The 20,300-nt window shown below is 35.6% G+C and overlaps 2 protein-coding genes and 1 long non-coding RNA gene across 4 annotated transcripts in view; 2 read left to right on the plus strand and 1 right to left on the minus strand.

The window, feature by feature from the left end:
- The window catches only part of LOC129413924 (dematin), a 39,655-nt gene extending 27,042 nt beyond the window's left edge, over positions 1-12,613 (plus strand). Inside the window, exons 7-17 of the mRNA XM_073867376.1 lie at positions 20-166; positions 294-338; positions 448-585; positions 676-803; positions 1,397-1,493; positions 5,990-6,039; positions 6,129-6,211; positions 6,358-6,370; positions 7,328-7,393; positions 7,553-7,633; positions 9,007-12,613. Coding sequence (XP_073723477.1) covers positions 20-166; positions 294-338; positions 448-585; positions 676-803; positions 1,397-1,493; positions 5,990-6,039; positions 6,129-6,211; positions 6,358-6,370; positions 7,328-7,393; positions 7,553-7,633; positions 9,007-9,120 — 962 coding nt within the window. The 3' untranslated portion in view covers positions 9,121-12,613. The remainder of the gene's footprint in view (positions 1-19; positions 167-293; positions 339-447; positions 586-675; positions 804-1,396; positions 1,494-5,989; positions 6,040-6,128; positions 6,212-6,357; positions 6,371-7,327; positions 7,394-7,552; positions 7,634-9,006) is intronic.
- Positions 12,614-14,701: 2,088 nt separating this feature from the next.
- The window catches only part of LOC129414868 (actin filament-associated protein 1-like 2), a 60,074-nt gene continuing 54,475 nt past the window's right edge, over positions 14,702-20,300 (plus strand). Inside the window, exon 1 of one of the 2 annotated variants that reach the window (XM_055168989.2) lies at positions 14,702-14,966. In XM_055168989.2, coding sequence (XP_055024964.1) covers positions 14,951-14,966 — 16 coding nt within the window. In that variant the 5' untranslated portion in view covers positions 14,702-14,950. The remainder of the gene's footprint in view (positions 14,967-20,300) is intronic. The other variant, XM_055168988.2, reaches the window with a different exon arrangement.
- On the minus strand, positions 17,963-19,530 carry LOC129423096 (uncharacterized). The gene is made up of 3 exons (XR_012369417.1): positions 18,711-19,530; positions 18,511-18,583; positions 17,963-18,089 (listed from the first exon to the last, which is right to left on the minus strand). It is a non-coding gene; the product is annotated as an uncharacterized lncRNA (long non-coding RNA).

Genomic DNA, 20,300 nt, shown 5'->3' on the forward strand with positions numbered 1-20,300 from the left:
ACCATCAATGTGTATTTTCAGGACAGTCTATTGAAGGACGCACAGGATTGGTCAGAGCACAAATCATCCGGCAGCTCATCTCCAGCATCAACGCAGCAGCAGCTGAGCAAAAGCATCACCATCAGCACAAAAGCTTTACACCAGCAGCAGCACTTTCACAGGCCAGGTCAAATCATGATAGACCACTGCATTTCATTCCCACACATACTCCTTTAATAATTAATATATACCTTAAATGCACTGTAAGTCATAAAGGAGTATGCCAAATGTGATGTCTTACTTTTTCATTGCAGATAATGGAACCAATATTTATAAGAAGCGACCTATATATAAACAAGGTATCAATCAGATATCTAATGCCATTAGAGAGTTTATCAACTAAAATATTATATATTTTTGGAAAGTAATGCGTGTGCATGTTTTTAATGTGTATAGATGTTTCAGCAGCTGTTCCACAAAGTAAACACATGGAGGACTTAATCATCGAGTCATCCAAGTTTCCCGCCGCCCAGCCCCCTGACCCCAACCAGCCCTCTAAGATAGAGACAGACTACTGGCCCTGCCCACCCTCACTGGCTGTTGTTGGTAAAGTACTTACTTTTATATGTTTTATTGTCAGTTTATGACAATCAAGCATTACTTTCGTGCTGTTGTTGTTACGTATATCTGTAACAGAGACGGAACGGAGAAAGAAAACAGCAGCTGAGGCAGAGGAAGATGAGGAAGATGATACCTATGATGACAGCGATCGGTCAGATGACATGTGGAGACTCAGACAAATACAGAAACAAGAACTCAACAAGGTAGATGGCATTTGTGACCCTGTTTGTGATATTTAAACTAAAGTCACATAAACAAGAATCAAAGTTTTAGTCATTGATTTTAGTCATTGACATGACCTTACTCGATTGATATTAAATATATCAAGGTTATTTTTCACTTATACCATGCGGTTGTTGAATGCTTCATTCTGATTGGCTGAGAAATGTTCCATGGGTGTGCATTATTTTTTAATAAACGCACACCTGACTTGTCAAATGTCTTAAAATAACCACCAGAGCAATGACTGTGTATAAGCGGAATAATTGACTTTGAATTATTTGAGAATGATGCATTGGTGTGCATTATTTTCGAATAATTCAATGGCCTGTCACTAATTATTCCTTACATAATGTTCTTTACATTAGGATGATTTTATTTAGAATTTTTTGTTTCATTTGACCTTCAACTAAAGCCCATAGCTGGTTTCAGGTTAAGGACAGATCTTTAGGGAATCTTACATTTCTAAAACAGGGAGCGAAGATGATCAATGTAGTCTCTTAGGCTGGGTGTATTGTTTCAATGTCCATCTAACCCCGTTCAACCCCTCCTCACACACACTCTTGTTTTGTCACAGATTCAGTCTAATCTAGGAAAACTGATACTAAAAGAGGAGATTGAGAGAGCAGTCCCTGTCCAAAGGAAAACGCGGTCACTGCCAGACAGGACTCTAGGTACGCACTGTTATTTATTGTGTGTGTATATTGTTGTCTGGTTGTGTATCTGAGATTTTTCTCATGATGGAAATGGCCAGACAGCAGACAAATCCAGGTCGTATCCGCACCGAAGCTGCTGACTTTGGCGTGGATCCGGTCCGGAGTTGTCTGCTGTCTGGGTGTTGTGTGAACAAGATAAAAATGTTGTGCTTAACTCTTTCCCCGCCAGTTATCTCGTTAATTAAGAGAAAACGCTTTCCTGCCAATGACAAGTATTTCTGGCAATCCATAATACATCTATTATTCAACAGGTGGTGCTCTTAGGGGGCGTGTACACCAAAACTTTTACGACTGCATCCGGCGCATGTTTTCAATTGTTTCCAATGGAAGCTCTGCGTTTTTCAAATAAGCCAGCAGCTAGCGGTTTTCTTCCGCGCTGAAAACCGGCGCCCGGCGGTTTTTCCACGCTCAGCGCTGAGCACCGAGAGTTGTAAATGTTCAACTTTGGAAGAAAAGCTCCGCTCGTCATTGACCACGTTTACATGCACACCAATAATGCGATTATTTCCCATAATGTGAGTAAGGTCTTAATCCTTAATCCGTAAGATGTTTACATGGCTGGAGCTAACCTCTTCACTCCGGTTTACATGCAGTTTTTATTTTCGGATTATTCACACATAACCCAATGCAGAGCACAAATGATGAACTCACACATATGGTCCACTGTTTTAATTTACTTACGTTAAATGACAAACACGTTGTTATAGATGTATTTCATTATCCGGTGCCGTGATGAAGATATAAATATGACAGTGGCTGTAAAGGGCGTTCACATGATATAAAAATATAGTTTTAAAAATCGTAATAGCAGAGTTCACACAACAACTATAACGATAGCGATTTTGGCACATGATGAACGATAAACCATTGACAGCCAATTAAATCTATTTGAACTTGAAGTGCACGCGCACTTAAAATGCAGTAGAAAGCTCATTCATTGCTGAGGTTATAACATAAAATTACCTCAGGTATCCAGCGCTGATGCAGTTGTTGCTGTGAAATATTTCTACCACACTGACTACGCCAAAAGGTAAGATATTAACCTACTACATTCATTGTTTAGTTACGCGAAACGCAGCGAGTTGAGGACATCTGCTGGTTTCCCACTGTGTAAATGCAACAAGAACAGCATATGTACATATTCAGTGGCATGTAAACAATTGCAAAAAAGTTTTTATTACAAGAAATATCCAATATTAGGTAATGCCGCGTTCGTTGAGCGAATTAGCATAAAGTTATCATTATGGGTCACTAATATATTTATCGTTATAATTATCGTTATAATATCCCTTAAAGCTTTTATACACTGCTGTCGTGTTATTTGAGCTGTTTCTGAATGAAGGCAGACTGCTGACAGCGCGTCGTGTTGGCAGAGTTCACGTAAAACTTCCTAATGTCTAGTTTAAGACGAATTTGTGGTTGGTGCGTGACTAAAACACACGCGCACTTCAGTTAGTGCGGTATAAATGCGATTAAAGCGTTTACATGAACGTAGACTGCGATTATAAATGGCGTAAGCCACCTCTTTTAATGCGATTATACTTACTGCGATTATGAGCTTAATTGCATTATTTTTATCGAATTATTGCGTTTACATGAGGTAAAGTATAATCGCAGTATTGACAAAATCCAATTATAATCGCATTATTAGGGTGCATGTAAACGCGGTCAATGTCAGTTCTCACGCAGCCGTCCAATCACAGTGGAGGTGGGGCGGGACAAATATCACAGCAACCAACCGTCTCACAGCTGACGTATCAGAGCTACCAAAAGAAAGCTGGCACTCAGCTGAAAAACAGCTGGCATTCGGCGTTGTCCGGGCGTTTTCAGCCGTGTTTAAAAGTTTTGGTGTACACAACCCCTTACACAACTTATAAAACCCCTTTAGGGCAAACAGTTAGATCTGTGTATGTTTTGATCATCGCTTTGAATATGATCTCTATCAGAAGTGCAGTTATCTCAGCTTTTTGCTCAAAATTTTGTATTTTTGAACAAACCCACCTATATTTGAGAGGGATATAAAGAGAACAAATGAAGGTAGGATGAAAGTTTTTTTTCTTAAAGCACAGGGTTTTTTCTTTCATTTGATTTATTGTATGTTTATATATTTAAAGAAGAACATTTCTTGGAAGGTATTAAACTTTTGTGAGAATCATTTAAAAATGCTGGCGCTGACTGGCAATTTAAAAAAAACGCTGGCGGGGAAAGAGTTAATAGGCATAAAGGTTTTGAATATACATTGAGAATGCTTACAGTGCCCCCTTTTGGTCGTATTTAGACTCACTTCATATAGACCCCTTCAAGGTTTGTAAACATTGAATGATTATCGGGTGCGCGCGCAGCACGGGGTCGAACTGTTCATAACATTTAGGCTTTATAATTTAATCTAACAGGGCTGAAAAATGATGACTTACCTCAAATGAAGTGAGCACTACAAACACAAGCCTCTTTGATCTTTGCATTGTCTCAGTCTGCACGTTAATTGCTTGCAGACGCAGATGTTGTATTTTTTTGTTTTTGAGATTCTGCATGAATCGCGAAAACTTAACGGAAGACCTTGTGCGATTTTCACAGCCCACGACGTAAGTAGGCATTTTTGACGATACCGAATAATACGCAACTCAATCAGCTGTAATGACTTTTCTGACCCCGACATGCGCAGTGGGAACAGCCTGTGACGTGAACCGTGAAGGGGTCTATTTGATGCAGAGCTTTATTTACCAAGTGTGCACACAGACATGAGAAATTTGTTCTAATTTCAAGGAGTTCTTAGTACTTAAAGGGCGTTTTGCAGGTAAAATTTTTCAACGGATTTGTGCAATTTGCTTGTTGATAATAAACATTTAAACTGTTATCCATTGTATTTTATGTTGTTGGGTATCACAAAACCCGAAAAAGTATGAAAAAGTACAGCAATTTGCAATGATTCTCCTTTCCCTCACAACGCACTGTATGACGTCACGCTGGGGAGAGAATTGACCAAAGCCGCCTTGAGAGCATTGAGAATGACTATAGAAAGACGAGTAAAGTACAGTTCTGATAGCGCAGATAATAGATAAATACATACATACATACATACATACATACATAGATAGATAGATACATATATAGATAGATAGATAAGATAGATAGACAGATAGATAGACAGACAGACAGATGGATAGGCTAGTATAGAGAGATAGGCAGACAGCCAGATAGCATAAGGTTAGCATATCTTCGTGTAGAAAGTAAACAAACAATTAACATACTCGTGCATGCTGGCTTGAGGGGGTCCATGATCCTGCCTGAAATGGGTGTAACTTTATGCGATCTTCAGCACAAACGGTTTTGGCAGCATGTCTCTAATCCTGGAAGGTGAGTGAAGCACGTCACGTCTGTTCGCGGGGACCAGCGACCCAAACGCACTCACTTTCTTACAGCCAGTAGCAGAATGGCAATCGAGAGAGTCGGGAGTCGGGACTTTCCCTGGCCGATCTGTTAATAGTTATACATTTCGAGTTATATTAGCAACACCGTCTGGCGGCGTGATGTGCGCCGGTTCCCGCAGCCCGCTGGTCAAACTGTGCAGGCAGCCTCTCTGCTCAATAAAGTATATAAAAGTGCTCAACCTGTTCGGCAGGTCCAAACATGTACAGGATTTATAAAAATACGGTGATCAATGAGCGGTTCCTCCTCAAATGGCTTAGCCTGTCGTGATGTAAAAAGCCGCCGAACGCCTGTTTATTACAGTATGTATGCGGTCGGATCCGAGTGTGCTGCAGCTGCTGACTGCTGCTGCGTATAAAATGATCGTGTGATTCGTTATAATCGCATAAACAATATAACAAAGCATCCTTTTATTTCACAAAACAATATATTTGAGATATTATTTGATAGACTAGTAAGTGTGGATTAAGGATGTTTAAAAATCTCTAGCCTGGTGGTCAGGACATGAATGGATCAAATCAGCAGATTTGCGAAGTTTTATTTATCTCCACATATATCATAAATAATAATTAGCAAGGTAACTTTGCAGTATAACACATTATATATTTCCTACGATGTATATATGATTTCCAAATTATATACGTAAGTATTAAACAGCAATAAATGTCTCATCTATCTCTATGGCTCTGGCCGAGTCTTTCTCCACTTCTCCCCAACGTGACGTCATCGCAGAATTGCGTTAAAAAAACCGTTAATACCAAAAACGTAAAAAAAGTGGTCTTTAAGATCATTTTTGAGACATTTTAAAAATTATACACATATCTTGAGTGATTTATGTACCCATTAATCGACAGTGGTGGTTAACCTGCAACATACACTTTAAGTTACATACATACACTCTGTACATAACACAAGAAATAAATAAAGTAAAAATTTTAAAATGTTGGTTTAGTATCACTACTAAGAAAAGATAACTTGTTTGGTTGTTGCACCGGTAAGTTAATGTGTTTTCTTGTGTTTGTACACAGGCTCCAAATCCCCATCATTTCCTTCCTACACTAAGACTGGCATTACGAGGGTGAGAATCTGAATAAGATGATATGTCAGCTTTAACACATGTGCTTATAAATAAATAGATTTGGTTAGTTCGGTGTTTGTGTTTTATAGCTACAGTCTGCAGAGTTCTCATCTTTAAATAGTGATAAAGGGAATCAAAGTAAGTATTGGCATTATAATATTTTTTCTAAATAGTAGAGTAATTTTGCTTTATTTTTTTAAAACATTAGAGATGTATACAGTAGTGGCGGAAGTGATGTATAATTCTGGAAAGTGAGGTCTTCACTCTTTATTTGATACAGTTTATATAAAAGATGTATTTTGTTGGCATGTTGTCTAGTTGTGCTATGAGTGTAAACTGAAGCTTAGCTTTGGGAAGAATTTAAGGAGGCTTGCAAACACATGCAAAGCAAAGCTTATTTTATTTATTCTAAGAGGATCAGATATGACAACTGATAAAATTGTAATCAATGTTTCCTCTTATATTTTTTTTTTAGGTTTTTGTTTTTCTATGTTTTTTTATGTAAGAATAAACTCCCTGATACACTTTTTTCAAAAACCAACCTTAAGCACGTCTTCTGTAGTTTGTACAATACTCCTATTATTTTGAGGATTTTGATGAACCTGGGAGGGTCCTCCAGATATTATTTTGGCCACTACTGTAGTTGAGTGAGTCTCAACATTTAGACATTATTTTATGCTCTATTCTATTATATTCCTTTAAAGTATTATTATTATTATTATTATTTTAAGGTTAATTTTAAATAGAACAGAATAGATTGAAATGTCATTTTTATACATTCTGCTAATTTTTTTATTTCTTTCTTTCACTTTCTTTTAGATTTTCAGGTAAGTACTGTAATACTTTACATCACCATTCTTTTTCTTTTGATGTTTTAGTGATTGACTCTAGATGTAGCAACATCCTTGCTAGGTATATGAGGGATGATGTTTTGGGGAATGTTTGTAACCAAACCATTTGTGGACCCCATTGACTTCCGTAGTAGGAAAAAAGAATACTGTGGGGGTAGATGCGGTCCATGAATGGTTTGGTTGCAAACATTTCTCAAAATATCTTCCTTTGTGTTTATCAGAACAAAAAAATGATGTTGGTTTGTAACAACATGAGAGTGAGTAAATAATGACAGAATTGTAATTTTTGGGTGAACTATCACTTTATGCAAATTGTCATAAGCAATTCATCCTATATAGAAAATAAATAGCATATCTAATTTATTAATAAATTACAGTTTTTATATAGTTGTATTGGTGTGGTGATGGTCATAACAGCGATCAATTCTCTTGTATAGAATGGAGAAGCTCAGAGCAGACGGATTGATCGAGGGAATTCACTCCCCAGTATGCTGGAACAAAAGGCAAGTAACAATTTACATTTACCTCTTAACCTTTGATGTTTGTTTTCAAGCTTTGTCTTCAGTTTTATTAAAATGCATTGTGTGAATTGTTGTAAAGCAATCGCATGATCTGGGTTAAAGTGAATTATCTTTTGTACCATGTATGTGTTTATATAACAGGTTTATCCATATGAGATGCTTATCGTGACCCACAAAGGCAGAAATAAACTCCCACCTGGTGTAGACAGAACAAGACTGGAGGTAGTTGTGTTATTCACTCTGTAACTCCATATCAACACAGTTTAGTCTCAAACACTTTGTTTATTTGCTTTAAATGAACAATTTTAAAAACAAAATGAGTCAGTCCGTATTTTTAGTTTACTTTAAGACCCAAAGTATATGAGTTATGTCATTAAACATTCATGACTAAAGCAAATATTCATTTATTATGACTAGCTAGCCAGAATACACCGCCCGATAGCCGTCTTGTGTTTACCAAGCTACATTTCCCAGTATTTCCTGCAGTGGCACCATTAAAATGATAAAATGCATAATTCATCAGTTACCATGTGACCCTGGACCACAAAACCAAAAGTAGCATGGGCATATTTGCAGCAATAGCAAAAAGTTCATTGTTCGGGTCATAGTTATCATTTTGTATGCCAAAAATCATTAGGATATTAAGTAAAGATCCTGTTCCATAGATATAAATATATATTAAATATGTATTAAAATGCATTTATTATTAGTAATGTGTGTTCCTAAAGAGTTCATTTGGATAACTTCAAAGACAATTTTCTCAGTATTTTTATAAAAGATTTTTGCACCATCAGATTCCAGATTTTTAAAGGTGCAGTGTGTCATTTTTAGAAGGATCTCTTGACAGAAATGCAAAAATATTATACAAAACTATATTATCAGGGGTGTATAAAGACCTTTTATAATGAACCTTGTGTTTTTATTACTTTAGAATGAGACGTTTTTATCTACTTACACCGAGGGTCCCCTTACATGGAAGTTTCCATTTTGGGCGGCCATGTTTCTACAGAAGCCCTTAAAGGACAAACTTTTTTTACTAAGTTGTCTCCGACAATGACATGTTTGTCCGGTGGCGGCTACTGTAGCTTCTCTATGTGTTTCAAAAGTGAGTGGTGAGCAGTGGACTGAGCTGTTGGTTGCAATTCACAACCTCACCACTAGATGCCGCAAAAATTTACACACTGCACCTTTAAGAAAAGATCATGTTCCATAAAGATATAAATATATCCTTCCTTGTTTATGTTTTCTACTGTAATAAAATGTATTTATTATTAGTAATGTGTGTTCCTAAAGACTTCATTTGGACAACTTCATAACAAACCATATATCAATAGAAAGCTTATTTATTTGTATAAATCATTGATCTTTATGGTTTTTTGTTTTACGGTCACATATTTGTTCTTTGCTGTTCATTATTTTGTTGCAGGGATAATGTAATAGCTTCCTAAAACCTTTCCTTATCAAAACCACTTAACGTTTATCATATGCAAGCTTGTAAACACGTACTTTTCCAAGGTGACTCGATCAGACGATACCTCCGGACCGCTCCATTGTATTGTGCATTAATGCATTCATTTAATTGTGCTTTTTTCCAGAGACACCTGTCACCTGACGAATTCAGGATTGTCTTCGGGATGTCCATAGAGGAATTTGACCGTCTGTCACTTTGGAAGCGAAACGACCTGAAGAGGAAAGTTTCTCTCTTCTAACAGTCGGAAAAAATGTTAAAAACACTGTCACATCTGCACTTACGTACAAAAACGTTGCAACAGAAGTTACAGCAGAAAACAAAGGAATGATGAAGATCGTGATATGAGGATGTGAATTAGGAGCCAGCAAAAAATATTTTATCCTTACCTTTGATAGCAGCTATCAATTAGTTCTCAAACAATCATATCTTAATCTTTGTTACCCCTTTATCTGTCCCAGCTATAAGTCGGGACATCAGCAGGGTTACCATGTTTGCACTGAAGTTCTCTTCTGTGTGTGCTTAGTAAAGCTAAAATAATAATATATATACAAATGCTGCCAGTAGATATGAGTTGCGCCAGTAACTTGGAATTTGTGAACTAATTCAGTTCGCTACAAAATCACTGCCACACCTTAAAGTCATCAAGTGCTATGCAAAGTTTGGGGACTTAAAATCTTAAGATGCATATATATATATATATATATATATATATATATATATATATATATATATATATATATATATATATATATATATATATATATATATATATATATATATATATATAACACCAATATTACTAATGCAGATACCAGCGGTACAATATGGCAACAATTACCATGGCAACAGCTGATGATATTGAGTGAGAGTTTGCTGTTTCAAAGAAAGCTACTGTATATTAGTAAGAGTTAACTGAATGTTAGATATGACACACATGAAAGCTGCATGGCAAATGTTTTACCTGCTTTTACTCCATTAATGATTGATTTGTGAATAGTGGGTGTGATTGATACTTCTCTATACAGAATGCTCTATACATTCTCTATACAGTCGAACCCTTAATCCTTTTGTTTTCTCTCCCGTTCTCCCATTTAGCTGCTATGGCCTTTTTAAAGCACCTTTACCGATTTGGTTCTTTCCTCTTTTCTGGTGGAGATTCGTACAGTGTTCCTGTTTTATAGGATAAGGATATACAGGGATTTCAGATGTTAGGGCTTGATGGTTGCTGCTTACTTGATGGTTTTGTTTTAAATCGATTCAATAGATTAATTTTCTGATCTATAGTGATGAACGCTGAGGGAAGTTTATAAACTTTTCTTAAAGGGATAGCTCAGCCAAAAACTAAAATTCTGTCATAATTCGATAACCCTCATGTTGTTTCAGTTTCATATGAGGTTTGTCAGTGAAAGTGAATGATTAGGGGCTTTCAAGCTCTAAAAAATGTACAAAATAACAAAAGGGGTTTGGGGCGCAGGGTTTGATGCTTCGAGGTCAAATAAAAATGCATAAAACATTTTTACCGTTTTTCTCAACAGTTTCTTACTGTATAAGTTGTTTGCAGTTTCTTGCTGTATATTTGTTGTTTCCACCGTATTATTAATGTTTTTTGAATTTTTTTTTACTGCATAAACATTGTACAGTAGGCTACTGTAGTTTTCCAATGCATTATGGGAAATATTACTCTGAATACAGTATTACCAACCAACTGCAAAACACAATGACAAACGTCCATTTATATCTTAAATGCTTTATTTTTTGTGAGATATTTGGTTTAATGTATGTTTTCACATCAGATGCTCGGTGTTCCTTTAACATAAATCACGTGACCTTTTCTGAGGCTTTAACGGAATCACGCTAGCCAATTCAATAGACATACCATCAGTTTCTTAATATTGTTGCCTCTGGGCCACAAAATGTATTTTTAAGATTAGTTTAGGCGAGAATATATATGTATAATCTTCAAATCGCAGTCGATTACTTAAGAAAGCGCCTATGTGAATTTGATTAAACAAATACGGAGAGTTCAGTAGCCTACTGTACAACATTTATGCAGTAAAAACTGCACTGCTGAAAGGGCATTGATAATACTGTGGAGGCAACAAATCTACAGTAAGAAACTGTAGAATCGTATACAGTAAGAAACTGTAAAAAAACAACAAAAATTATTTGTAAACTTCTTTAATGCTCAATGCTTACAATTCCAAGGTAGTTAAAATATTATTTCAGTTTTGCTGGCTCCATCTCAACGTAATGGCAAAATCAGAAGGAAATACGGATGTAGACATGGGTCTTCAACAGGGGGTCCAGGGGTCCTTAACCCCTTCAGGCACTGCATCCACTGGAATGGACATCACATGTTTTAGAGTTCAAACCAATATAAATGCTGATCAACCAATCAAAATAAGGCACTAAATAAGGGTCTGAATGGGTTAAAATGTAATTTGAAGTATGTTTTTATTAAATTGGGCATCTAACAAAATGCATTAATAAAAATAAAACTTTGTTAAAATTAAGGTTCCCATGTTAAGATCTATACAGTAAATTTAAAGTGTTATGTGACTGTGTACCGAAAAGGATTATTTTAATATCGTTGTAATGTAACCATCATAACAATGTATGTAAATCCAGTCTTAATTTGATACATATACTGGAGTCCCTGCTTCTCATCTCGGTCCATTAGGGGTCCGTGGCCTGAAAAGGTTGAAGACCTTTGATGTAAAGGGATTGGGGGGCTCAGATTCTTGTATATGTACATGAGGGGGCAAAGGATGAAACTGATTTAAAAGGTGAACAGGTTGTATAGACTACTGTTATTTTACTTCAGGATGCTTGTTTGTCATCTTTGGAGGTTGACAGCCCCTGGTCACCATTCACTTTCATTGTGGAAAACAGCATGAACACTGAAACTAATATCTCCATGTATGTTTAGTGGAAGAAATAAAAATCACAGGTTTGGAATAATGTGATGATTTTTAAGATTAGTAATAAGTCTTTAATCTGCTTTAATTACTCTGATGACGAAGTGAAATGCTCAGATAGAGTGCATGCTTTGTACCTAGAGTTTGTACCTTATATATGAAAACGGAAAGAAAATTTAATAAGAGCAACAACAAATATTGACGTTCCACATTCAACTTTATAGAGGCGATGCTTATGGCTATTCTAAAAAAGAGAGATGGTCATTAACATAATGCTGTTGTTTTAATAAGTGTTGTTTTAATGTTGTTTTAAGGTGACAGCATCGACTCTTTTGACCACAATATGACATTAGTTCTTTATTCAAGCATTTATTTTGCTGTTCTGTTGTAAGAAGCACAAACAAATTAATGCTCATCAGTTCTCAAAAATAATACAATTATTCTACTTATCAGTCTTAATGTTCTTTAATGGCAGCTTTGAATTGTGTTTTTATGATATGATGATATTTGTGGCATTAGAGGTCATGGCACGTAACTTCCTTGAATATGTTTTTATTTGGAATATTTTGCATAAGGCACTCGTGAACAGATCTTAAATTACGGTACTTGATTCACCAATACACACTTAAAGGACATACTTTGTTTAACCATATAATATAACGTATGCACATGCATGTTTTCATGCTATATGTAGAAATGTTCCAAATATTAACACATATACAGTATTAATTTCTCATTCATGAATAATGCTTTTTTCTTTTCCTTTTTTTATGTGAAAGTGTGATGATTGAAAATAAAACTGAGTTTACTAAAGTGAGTGTACGTTGTTATGATCTTATTAGTATAGTAGTGGTTTTGTTGTTGTATTACCTAATTATCTAATGATTTGAACAAATAATTTCATTTCTTTCAACTTTAGGAAGTCGATAATATTCCACATGTTTTTCTCAATTTGTCCTATTGGTACAACCTCAAACATGGCAATAATTAACCATTTTCCTTGACGACGTTCGGGATATCCTTCAGTGCTTGTGCTCTGTTGTGATGCGGAGTGCCTCCAATATGGCGTCTTCCGCCCTGATGACGCGTCGTGAAAACCCTCTATACATATTTAGCATTTTGCTTTTAATGTAATTTACATTATATATTTGATAGTTATGGACACATTATTGCATTTTAAATGGAAGAAAGCTCTGTTTTTGATCTCAAAATAAAGCATTTTCCCTCTGTACATGACTGTGGGGACGAGCACTTCTGTGGTGCTTGGAATTCTAATGAATCAATAAAAATTAAATATTGCTACATTGATGGCTCAAGAAGGTGTAATTGTTCACATAACATATTGTTTCATTTTAAAATATAAAAAATTTTAACTCTAAAGTGTTTTTCAAGTGTAAATTTCTGTAAAGGCTAAGGACAGAAAAATTGACATTTCGGTATAAATTACCCTCTTATTATGAGATTAGTTAATTATTATATTTTCACAGAATGCTTTCTACATTATGTTGGATGATTTTATGTAGAAAACAGTAAATTACACAAAAAAAAAAACGGGGTCAGCGTGTGTCTGACTTGTTATTTAATTCAATATTAATTGTATTACTGCACTGTAAAAAAAATCTTTGCTGCCTTAATTTTTTTGTTTTGTTTTGTTTAATCAACTCAGATTTATAAGTCATTGTAAAGTCACAAGTCACATGCTACTTAAAAAATTAAGTTGACTTATAAGTTGATAAGTTATAACAGCTCATCTCTAGTGAAAATAAATAACAGTTAAATTGAGTTGTAAATCTGAAAAACATAAGGCAGCAAAGATTTTTTTACAGTATTTAAAAGTTATTTATAAACCAACCACTCCCTTTACTATAGTGATCTCAACCAGGGGCTCCCCTGCACTACACATTTTCTCTATACTTATGTGCTTATGAGTTCAAATGTGCCTTTAGAAAAATGAAACTTGAATGAAACAATGAAACAATCACAGGTGTAAAGTAATAAAGTACTTTTACTCACCACCCAAGTAACTACTATATCAAAATGTTTTTTCACTTTACTACATTTCATAATTACAAGTTGTTTTTTAATCTTAATGCTTAAGTACATAAAAATGTAGTAGGCCTAGTAAAAGTAAGTAGATATTAGATTTTTAATAAAATTAGGTATTAAATTAAATGTAAATTTAATATGAAATATAGTGGATTCAAAAGTATGATGTTATGCTTTAGAGGGGTCTCCAACCTTTTTGTGAGCAAGGGCTACCACAATGGTTAAAACAATCTGGAGGGCTACTTTTATGATATTGTCTACTCAAAACTTTTTGTTTTACTTGTTTGAGTTTATTTTATTTTACTTATTGATATGTTTTATCATTGTTTAAAATGTTAACATAAAAGAAGCCAAGCTAATATAAAAATATGTAATAAATAATATTAAAATTGAGGCTTCTAATTGCCTGCTGCTTTGGCGGGCAACTTACAGCAGGCAAGGCAATCTAGTGCCTGTGCACCAGGTGGGAGACCACTGCTTTAGAGTAGTAAAGTAAAACAAAATCACTAAAAACTACAGATACTTGAAAAATGTACGTACTATAAGTAACAGTACTTAGTACTTTTACCCCACTGGATACTGTAGTAAAAAGGGGTGTTAGATCTACATGTGTGCAGTCCATTACAAAAAGTGTGTAATTAATTGTTATTTGTAAAACCATGGTTACACGTTGGTTTCTGTTAGTAACACATACATTTGTGGTTTAACTATAGTAACTTTTTTGTAGTAAAACTATGGTTGATAAAAGGAGTGCTGGACAGGGTTGAGAATCACTGCCCTTCAATAAACATGACCAGCGATGACATCATCCAGAGAGTCCACGTGATGGCGCTGTCGATTCGCGGGCTTTCGCGTATAGAAGCTCACCAGGAGGCGGAGAGTTCAGTGATACACACAGTGATGTTGAGTCTGTGAGGCAGTAATGTAGCGCTTGTTTGGACAGTTGGGGTTTAATCGTTGTTTGTCTATCGCCTGGATATGAACGTTACCTCGAATCGCACATGAGTTCACTTTAATTTGCTTTTACACGTCCGGGAACAAACAGCGATGAACTGTGGAAGCGAGCGACAACATTTGACTTGGAAACTTTGAGGATTTCCAGCGATGGACAAGCAGAAAGGTAAGGCACTGTTTCAGATCAATTTGTCTGCTGGTCTGTGTAAATGCGTCCAGTCAAATTTCATACTCTATGTTACTCACAAAGAGAAATTTAGTTTGCGTGAGAAATTTAGTTTGTTAGTGTTTAGTAGGGAGCCCACTGTGTGATCTCTGAACTGGCAGTTGAAAGGTTGAAGGTTCGAGGTGGGCGCGTGTCACTTGTTTACGGTCTGATCATCTCTAAATGTTTCATTCGTTCAAACATAGTCTTGTGTGTCTACATTTATTTTATTCATTTTTTGCGTTTTTATAGAAAGTGACTTGTTGTACACATCAGCAAAAGTCTTCAGTGAGCTTTACTGGGAATTAAACCTAACCTTTCAAACCTTTAACCACTACACACTCCTAAAATCAAAGTGCTATGAAATGGTTCTTCACAATGATGCCATAGAAAAAAAAATTGGAAATGGTTTAAATAAATAAAAAATTCTGAGCTTTACCTTTACCACCACAAAGAGGCTTTTGTGCCACAGAGTGATTCTGTGGATGTTAAAGGGTCTTTAGATGGCCATACAGTCCAACAAAGAACCTTTTAGGAACCTTTATTTTCAAGAGTACAGGCAAAAAAAAAAAAAAAACATTGATCCCAGCACCCATCGACTCCATCAGAGGAGTGTTCAGTTCTCATCATTGCTGTGTGTACATTGGTTCATTGTTCTGGAATGTCAGAAACAGACTGAGGGAGATTTCGGAAACAGCTTCCCCCGTCTGCCGCGGACCGAATCTCAAGAGAGGAGGGAGTTTGTTGGTTTGTTTGACTGAAGGTTAGAGAGCAGTGGTAATTTCACCAGCACTGATGATGTGTGAAGTCTTGACAGCAGAAAATGAAGACCGCTCAAAAACCCTCATCTACACTCCCTCCATTCATAAAACAAAAATCATGGATCATATTAATCAGTACAGTCATTCAAGTGAAAGTCTTTATTTTTTCTCTTTCCTATCCTGTCACATTGATTTCAAAACAAGATCGCACACCTAACCCACTCTTTGTGAGAACTCTCATAGACATAAGTTTAACTTCCCTACCCTCTTACACCATAACCCAGGTCAGCCTTTTTAGGGGTGCCAGAAAGTGAGGACTGGCCAAAATGTCATCACTTCAATGGACTTACTAAAAATTGGTTCTCATAAAGATAGCTGTTCAAGAACACACACACACACACCCTTACAGAAACTTTTGCATGTTTATACTTTCATGGCAACATTTTATAATATGTAAATGAAGTCCTACATATTATAAAGTAACAGGCTGTTTCTGCATTTCTGGAGTACCTATAGAGTAGTATTACATCCTTTATATCTCCGAAGAGTCTTTAGTTTAATCAGATTTATAAAAGAAAGATTCGCTTTAGGGAATCTTTCCGATAACATACGAAAAAATGAAGAAGGAGGAGTTACTACTGCGGGAGGAGCGAGTACGAGCCATGCAACACTATACAACACTGTTTAACTTATGATTCACTACATGTTCGTGTCACTTATAAAATATGCACGTGCCTATTTCCAACATAAGACAAAAGTCTTACTTAACGCATGCAACTTATGACCCAGTTGGGACTTTTCAATGAAATCCAGCGCATCAAACACACACGCAAAACTCCGCTGCTACCTGGATAATAAACTATATCCATTTTTTTAATAATGCTGGCTTTCTTTTCCTTACATCCATAAACACACTTCTTCTTTCGTGTCATTGTTGAGTTTTGAAATTAAACAAAGCTGTGTCGCTTGATATGATGTTTGCAAGTTCTAGCGTCTCCTGCTGATTGACGGGTGGGCGGGGTTACCAGGGGGAAGTGTCCATATAAAGAAGTGATACGTATAGAAACCCCTGAAACGTCAGCTGGACCCATAATCGAAAAAAACTTGCCGAAACTTGTAGGAACCTTGGCGAAGTGCATTCGGCACAGAAATGCTCTGTAACACACCCAACATTTAGCATGAGGAAACAACTATTAAACAGTGTTAATTAGGGGTGGGCGATAAACCGGTAGACATAATTAACCGGTAGAAATTTGTCAACCGGTAGAGATATTGGATTATCGTTTCTATCGAAGTTACATCCCCACGTCATGCTCCTATGCGCGTGGTCGCGAAAACGTAACGTTTGTACACTGTAAAAAATAATATGCCCCATCTACTCAATAAAATTGTGGCAACAGATTACAAGCAATATCATTAATTACATTCAACAAATCAAATTTGATTTAGATTTACTCTATAACTCCTTAATATTTACATATTCAAAAAGCCAAACTGCAATTTGCAATTAAAATTTTTATTAAAATTTAAACAAAAATATTGTGTATACTAGACAAAGATCTAGCAGTATACAATAAAAAATATTATGCCATATCTACTCAATAAAAGTGTGGCAACAGATTACAAGCAATATCATTAATTAAATTCCACAAATAAAAATTGTGTTAGAATCACTACATAAACTCCTTAATAGTAACCCATTCAAAAAGGTAATCTGCAATTTGCAATTAGAAATTAATTTAAATTTAAACAAAATATTGGGTATACAGGACAAAGACCTAGCACTATACAATAAATTCTATTCAATTATACTATTTTAATTTAACATCATCCATTAATATTTTTATTAGTAATGAGTATTATATCTGATTTCAGAATGACAGACAAAGATGAATCAATTCTTATTTTATTGCAGTCAAAAGAACAGGAAAGCATCTCATTTTAATGATGTATTTGTAACAGTGTACAATTCAAAAAGTATTTTACAGTCTTTAAAGAAAACCGTCCACATTTCCCGTCCACAAGGTTCCATGTTTGTGTTCTGTTAAATTGATTCACACCCAGAAAATCAGACAGCAGTTTAGACTTACTGTACTGTAATCAGTTCATAAACTTTGAAGAATCCAGCTCCAAGAAAAGTTTCTGAAACACCTGAAAAGATACTGGATACTGGAGATTCAATGCATAGATCCAAGGATAAAGCATGCCCAGTGAACACCTTTAAGGCCTTAATAACAATTCCAGCATCCCTTGGGCTGTCACTCCTAGAAGATCCAATTACAGCCATCACAAGCTGCTCAAGTCCCTCCTCTTCATCTTTATCCTGCAACATTATACAGCAAATATGTCTTAAAACCTTTATAAATGTATACAGCTTGAATATTGAAATAATCCACACATTAAACTTGTATATTAAAATGTTTTAAAGAAAACTGGAAGATATGTGCAATGGAGTTCATCTGAGTTTGTGGCTTATTAGGTATGTTTGAAATGTGCAATAATATTGAAAACTGATAAAAAAAATTCTCATTGGAATTACAAATAATATCAAAAAATGTTTGAGAAGATATATAATCTATATTTATAATTAGGGCAAATCTTTTCCCTACATTTTTTTCTGTCACACGACAGTCACATATTTATTTGTTAGCCAAGTTACTCACATGTGTATATACACACACACACACATACACTATATACACAATATAATATGTACAATATATTCATTTAATAATATTCCTCACCTTTTGTTGTGAATAAAGTTCTCCCTCAGCAATGTTTCACGTTGCCTGCAGGAAGCTGCAGTACGTTACAGGCCTTCATGAACACACAATTTAGATAATAGGTCGCGAAATTAATAATAATAATAAAATGTTCAATTTACATCATGTAGAAAGCTTAAACATTTTAAAAAGACAACTTATACATTTAATATCTTACTCACCTTTTGTGGAATTAAATGAATAATGTTATATTTCCCCTCAGTAATGATACTATACTCGCGGAAAAATTCAACACAGGGCGTCGCAATTGAGCACACAATTAATTTACAGCGAAGAATAGTTTTATATTACCAATTTATTCGAATACTTTGTGGATATAGTTAACACAAAACTAAATAAACCGAAAAAGACCGCAGTAAAGTCACATTTATTTTTATAACACGAACCAAGCGAGCGAGCAGAATTTGTCATAATAGATACATACATGATACATATCTATGAGAGTTAGTGATAAGAGAACCCACCCATTCAGAGGAACAGTATGATTGGTCAGTTTTTCTGTCACTCAAAATGAGTTGCATCTGGACCACCAATCGCAGCTTGCGAATCGACGAATGCATCCTAGATATGCGACCTCCTGGGTCCTAAAGCTGAAGTTACGTACAAACCCAGTTCATATTAATCCTTATTGTAATTAATATTTACAAACAAATTATACAAAGAAACCCTGCTTATAGACTTATAAGACTAAAGATTGCCCGTTAAATTTACCCGAAATGAATTTTATCCACAGTTTAAACACTACATTGACGTCACAGCCAGCGGAGATTTTCAGAGACTGGCCGAGGTGAGGCGACGTTGACCGGTATATTTACGCGCGGAGCGCCGGCTGATTATCTGGAGCTCCCATCGCCACAAAACTCGAAGGAAATGTTTAAATAGGCGATATCTTTATGAACCTACTTCAGATTCTTGTTTAAAAAACATACATTCTCGACTGAAATGCTTTCAAAACTTTGAATGTTGGCACAATAACAGAAATATTTCCTAAATCCGTCTGCTCAGCGCTCACCACCTGCAATACAACCCGGAATGGTTTTTGATTTAAAACAGCTGATTAATATTACGTTGGATTTATTTAGTATTCGCTACATGCGCAGATACACAATAAGAATAGCTAAATCCTTCACAAAAACAATAAGTTGTTTTTATTCCAGTCATTTTTAAAGAATTTTAACACAAAAAAAATACCAAACTACATGAAATTAATTTTATTAAATAAAGTTTACATATTCAATTTCATAAAATCTACAAGCCTGCAGAATGACTTTTTACAGTGTACACGTATTTCAGCCTTTTCAGTATTTCAAGTTATTTTAAGCCATTGAAACACAGACAACAGATCTGTATGCGTGCGTTCTTTCTGTGTGTCAGGAGTGGACAAGTCGCGCAACCGCTGCTCTTTCTGTCTGTGAGGAGCGCGCAAGTCGCGCGACCGCTGCTCATTAAGCTCGTGAGCATTTTTCCCGCTTTACTGGCCTTAAATACACATATGCGTCAAAATTCCCATCTTTGCAAGCATCCTCATAAACATGACCAGGTCTTAAGAGAAAGTAAACAGCTAAAAGAGAAAGCGCATGTGTAAAAGTGTATTGAATCTGGGCTTTGGTCTTAAAGGGGAAGTTACCTAATTTTGCTCCTGTCCGTCACTCGTGTGAATCAAACAGTATTGAGAGAAAATCTCTCACTGCTCCTGATTAAATCACTTTTCTACCTTAAATATATATCGGCCTATACATACATGCATAATT

Source organism: Misgurnus anguillicaudatus, chromosome 5 (assembly GCF_027580225.2).
Source record: "Misgurnus anguillicaudatus chromosome 5, ASM2758022v2, whole genome shotgun sequence".
Classification (NCBI taxonomy): domain Eukaryota; kingdom Metazoa; phylum Chordata; class Actinopteri; order Cypriniformes; family Cobitidae; genus Misgurnus; species Misgurnus anguillicaudatus.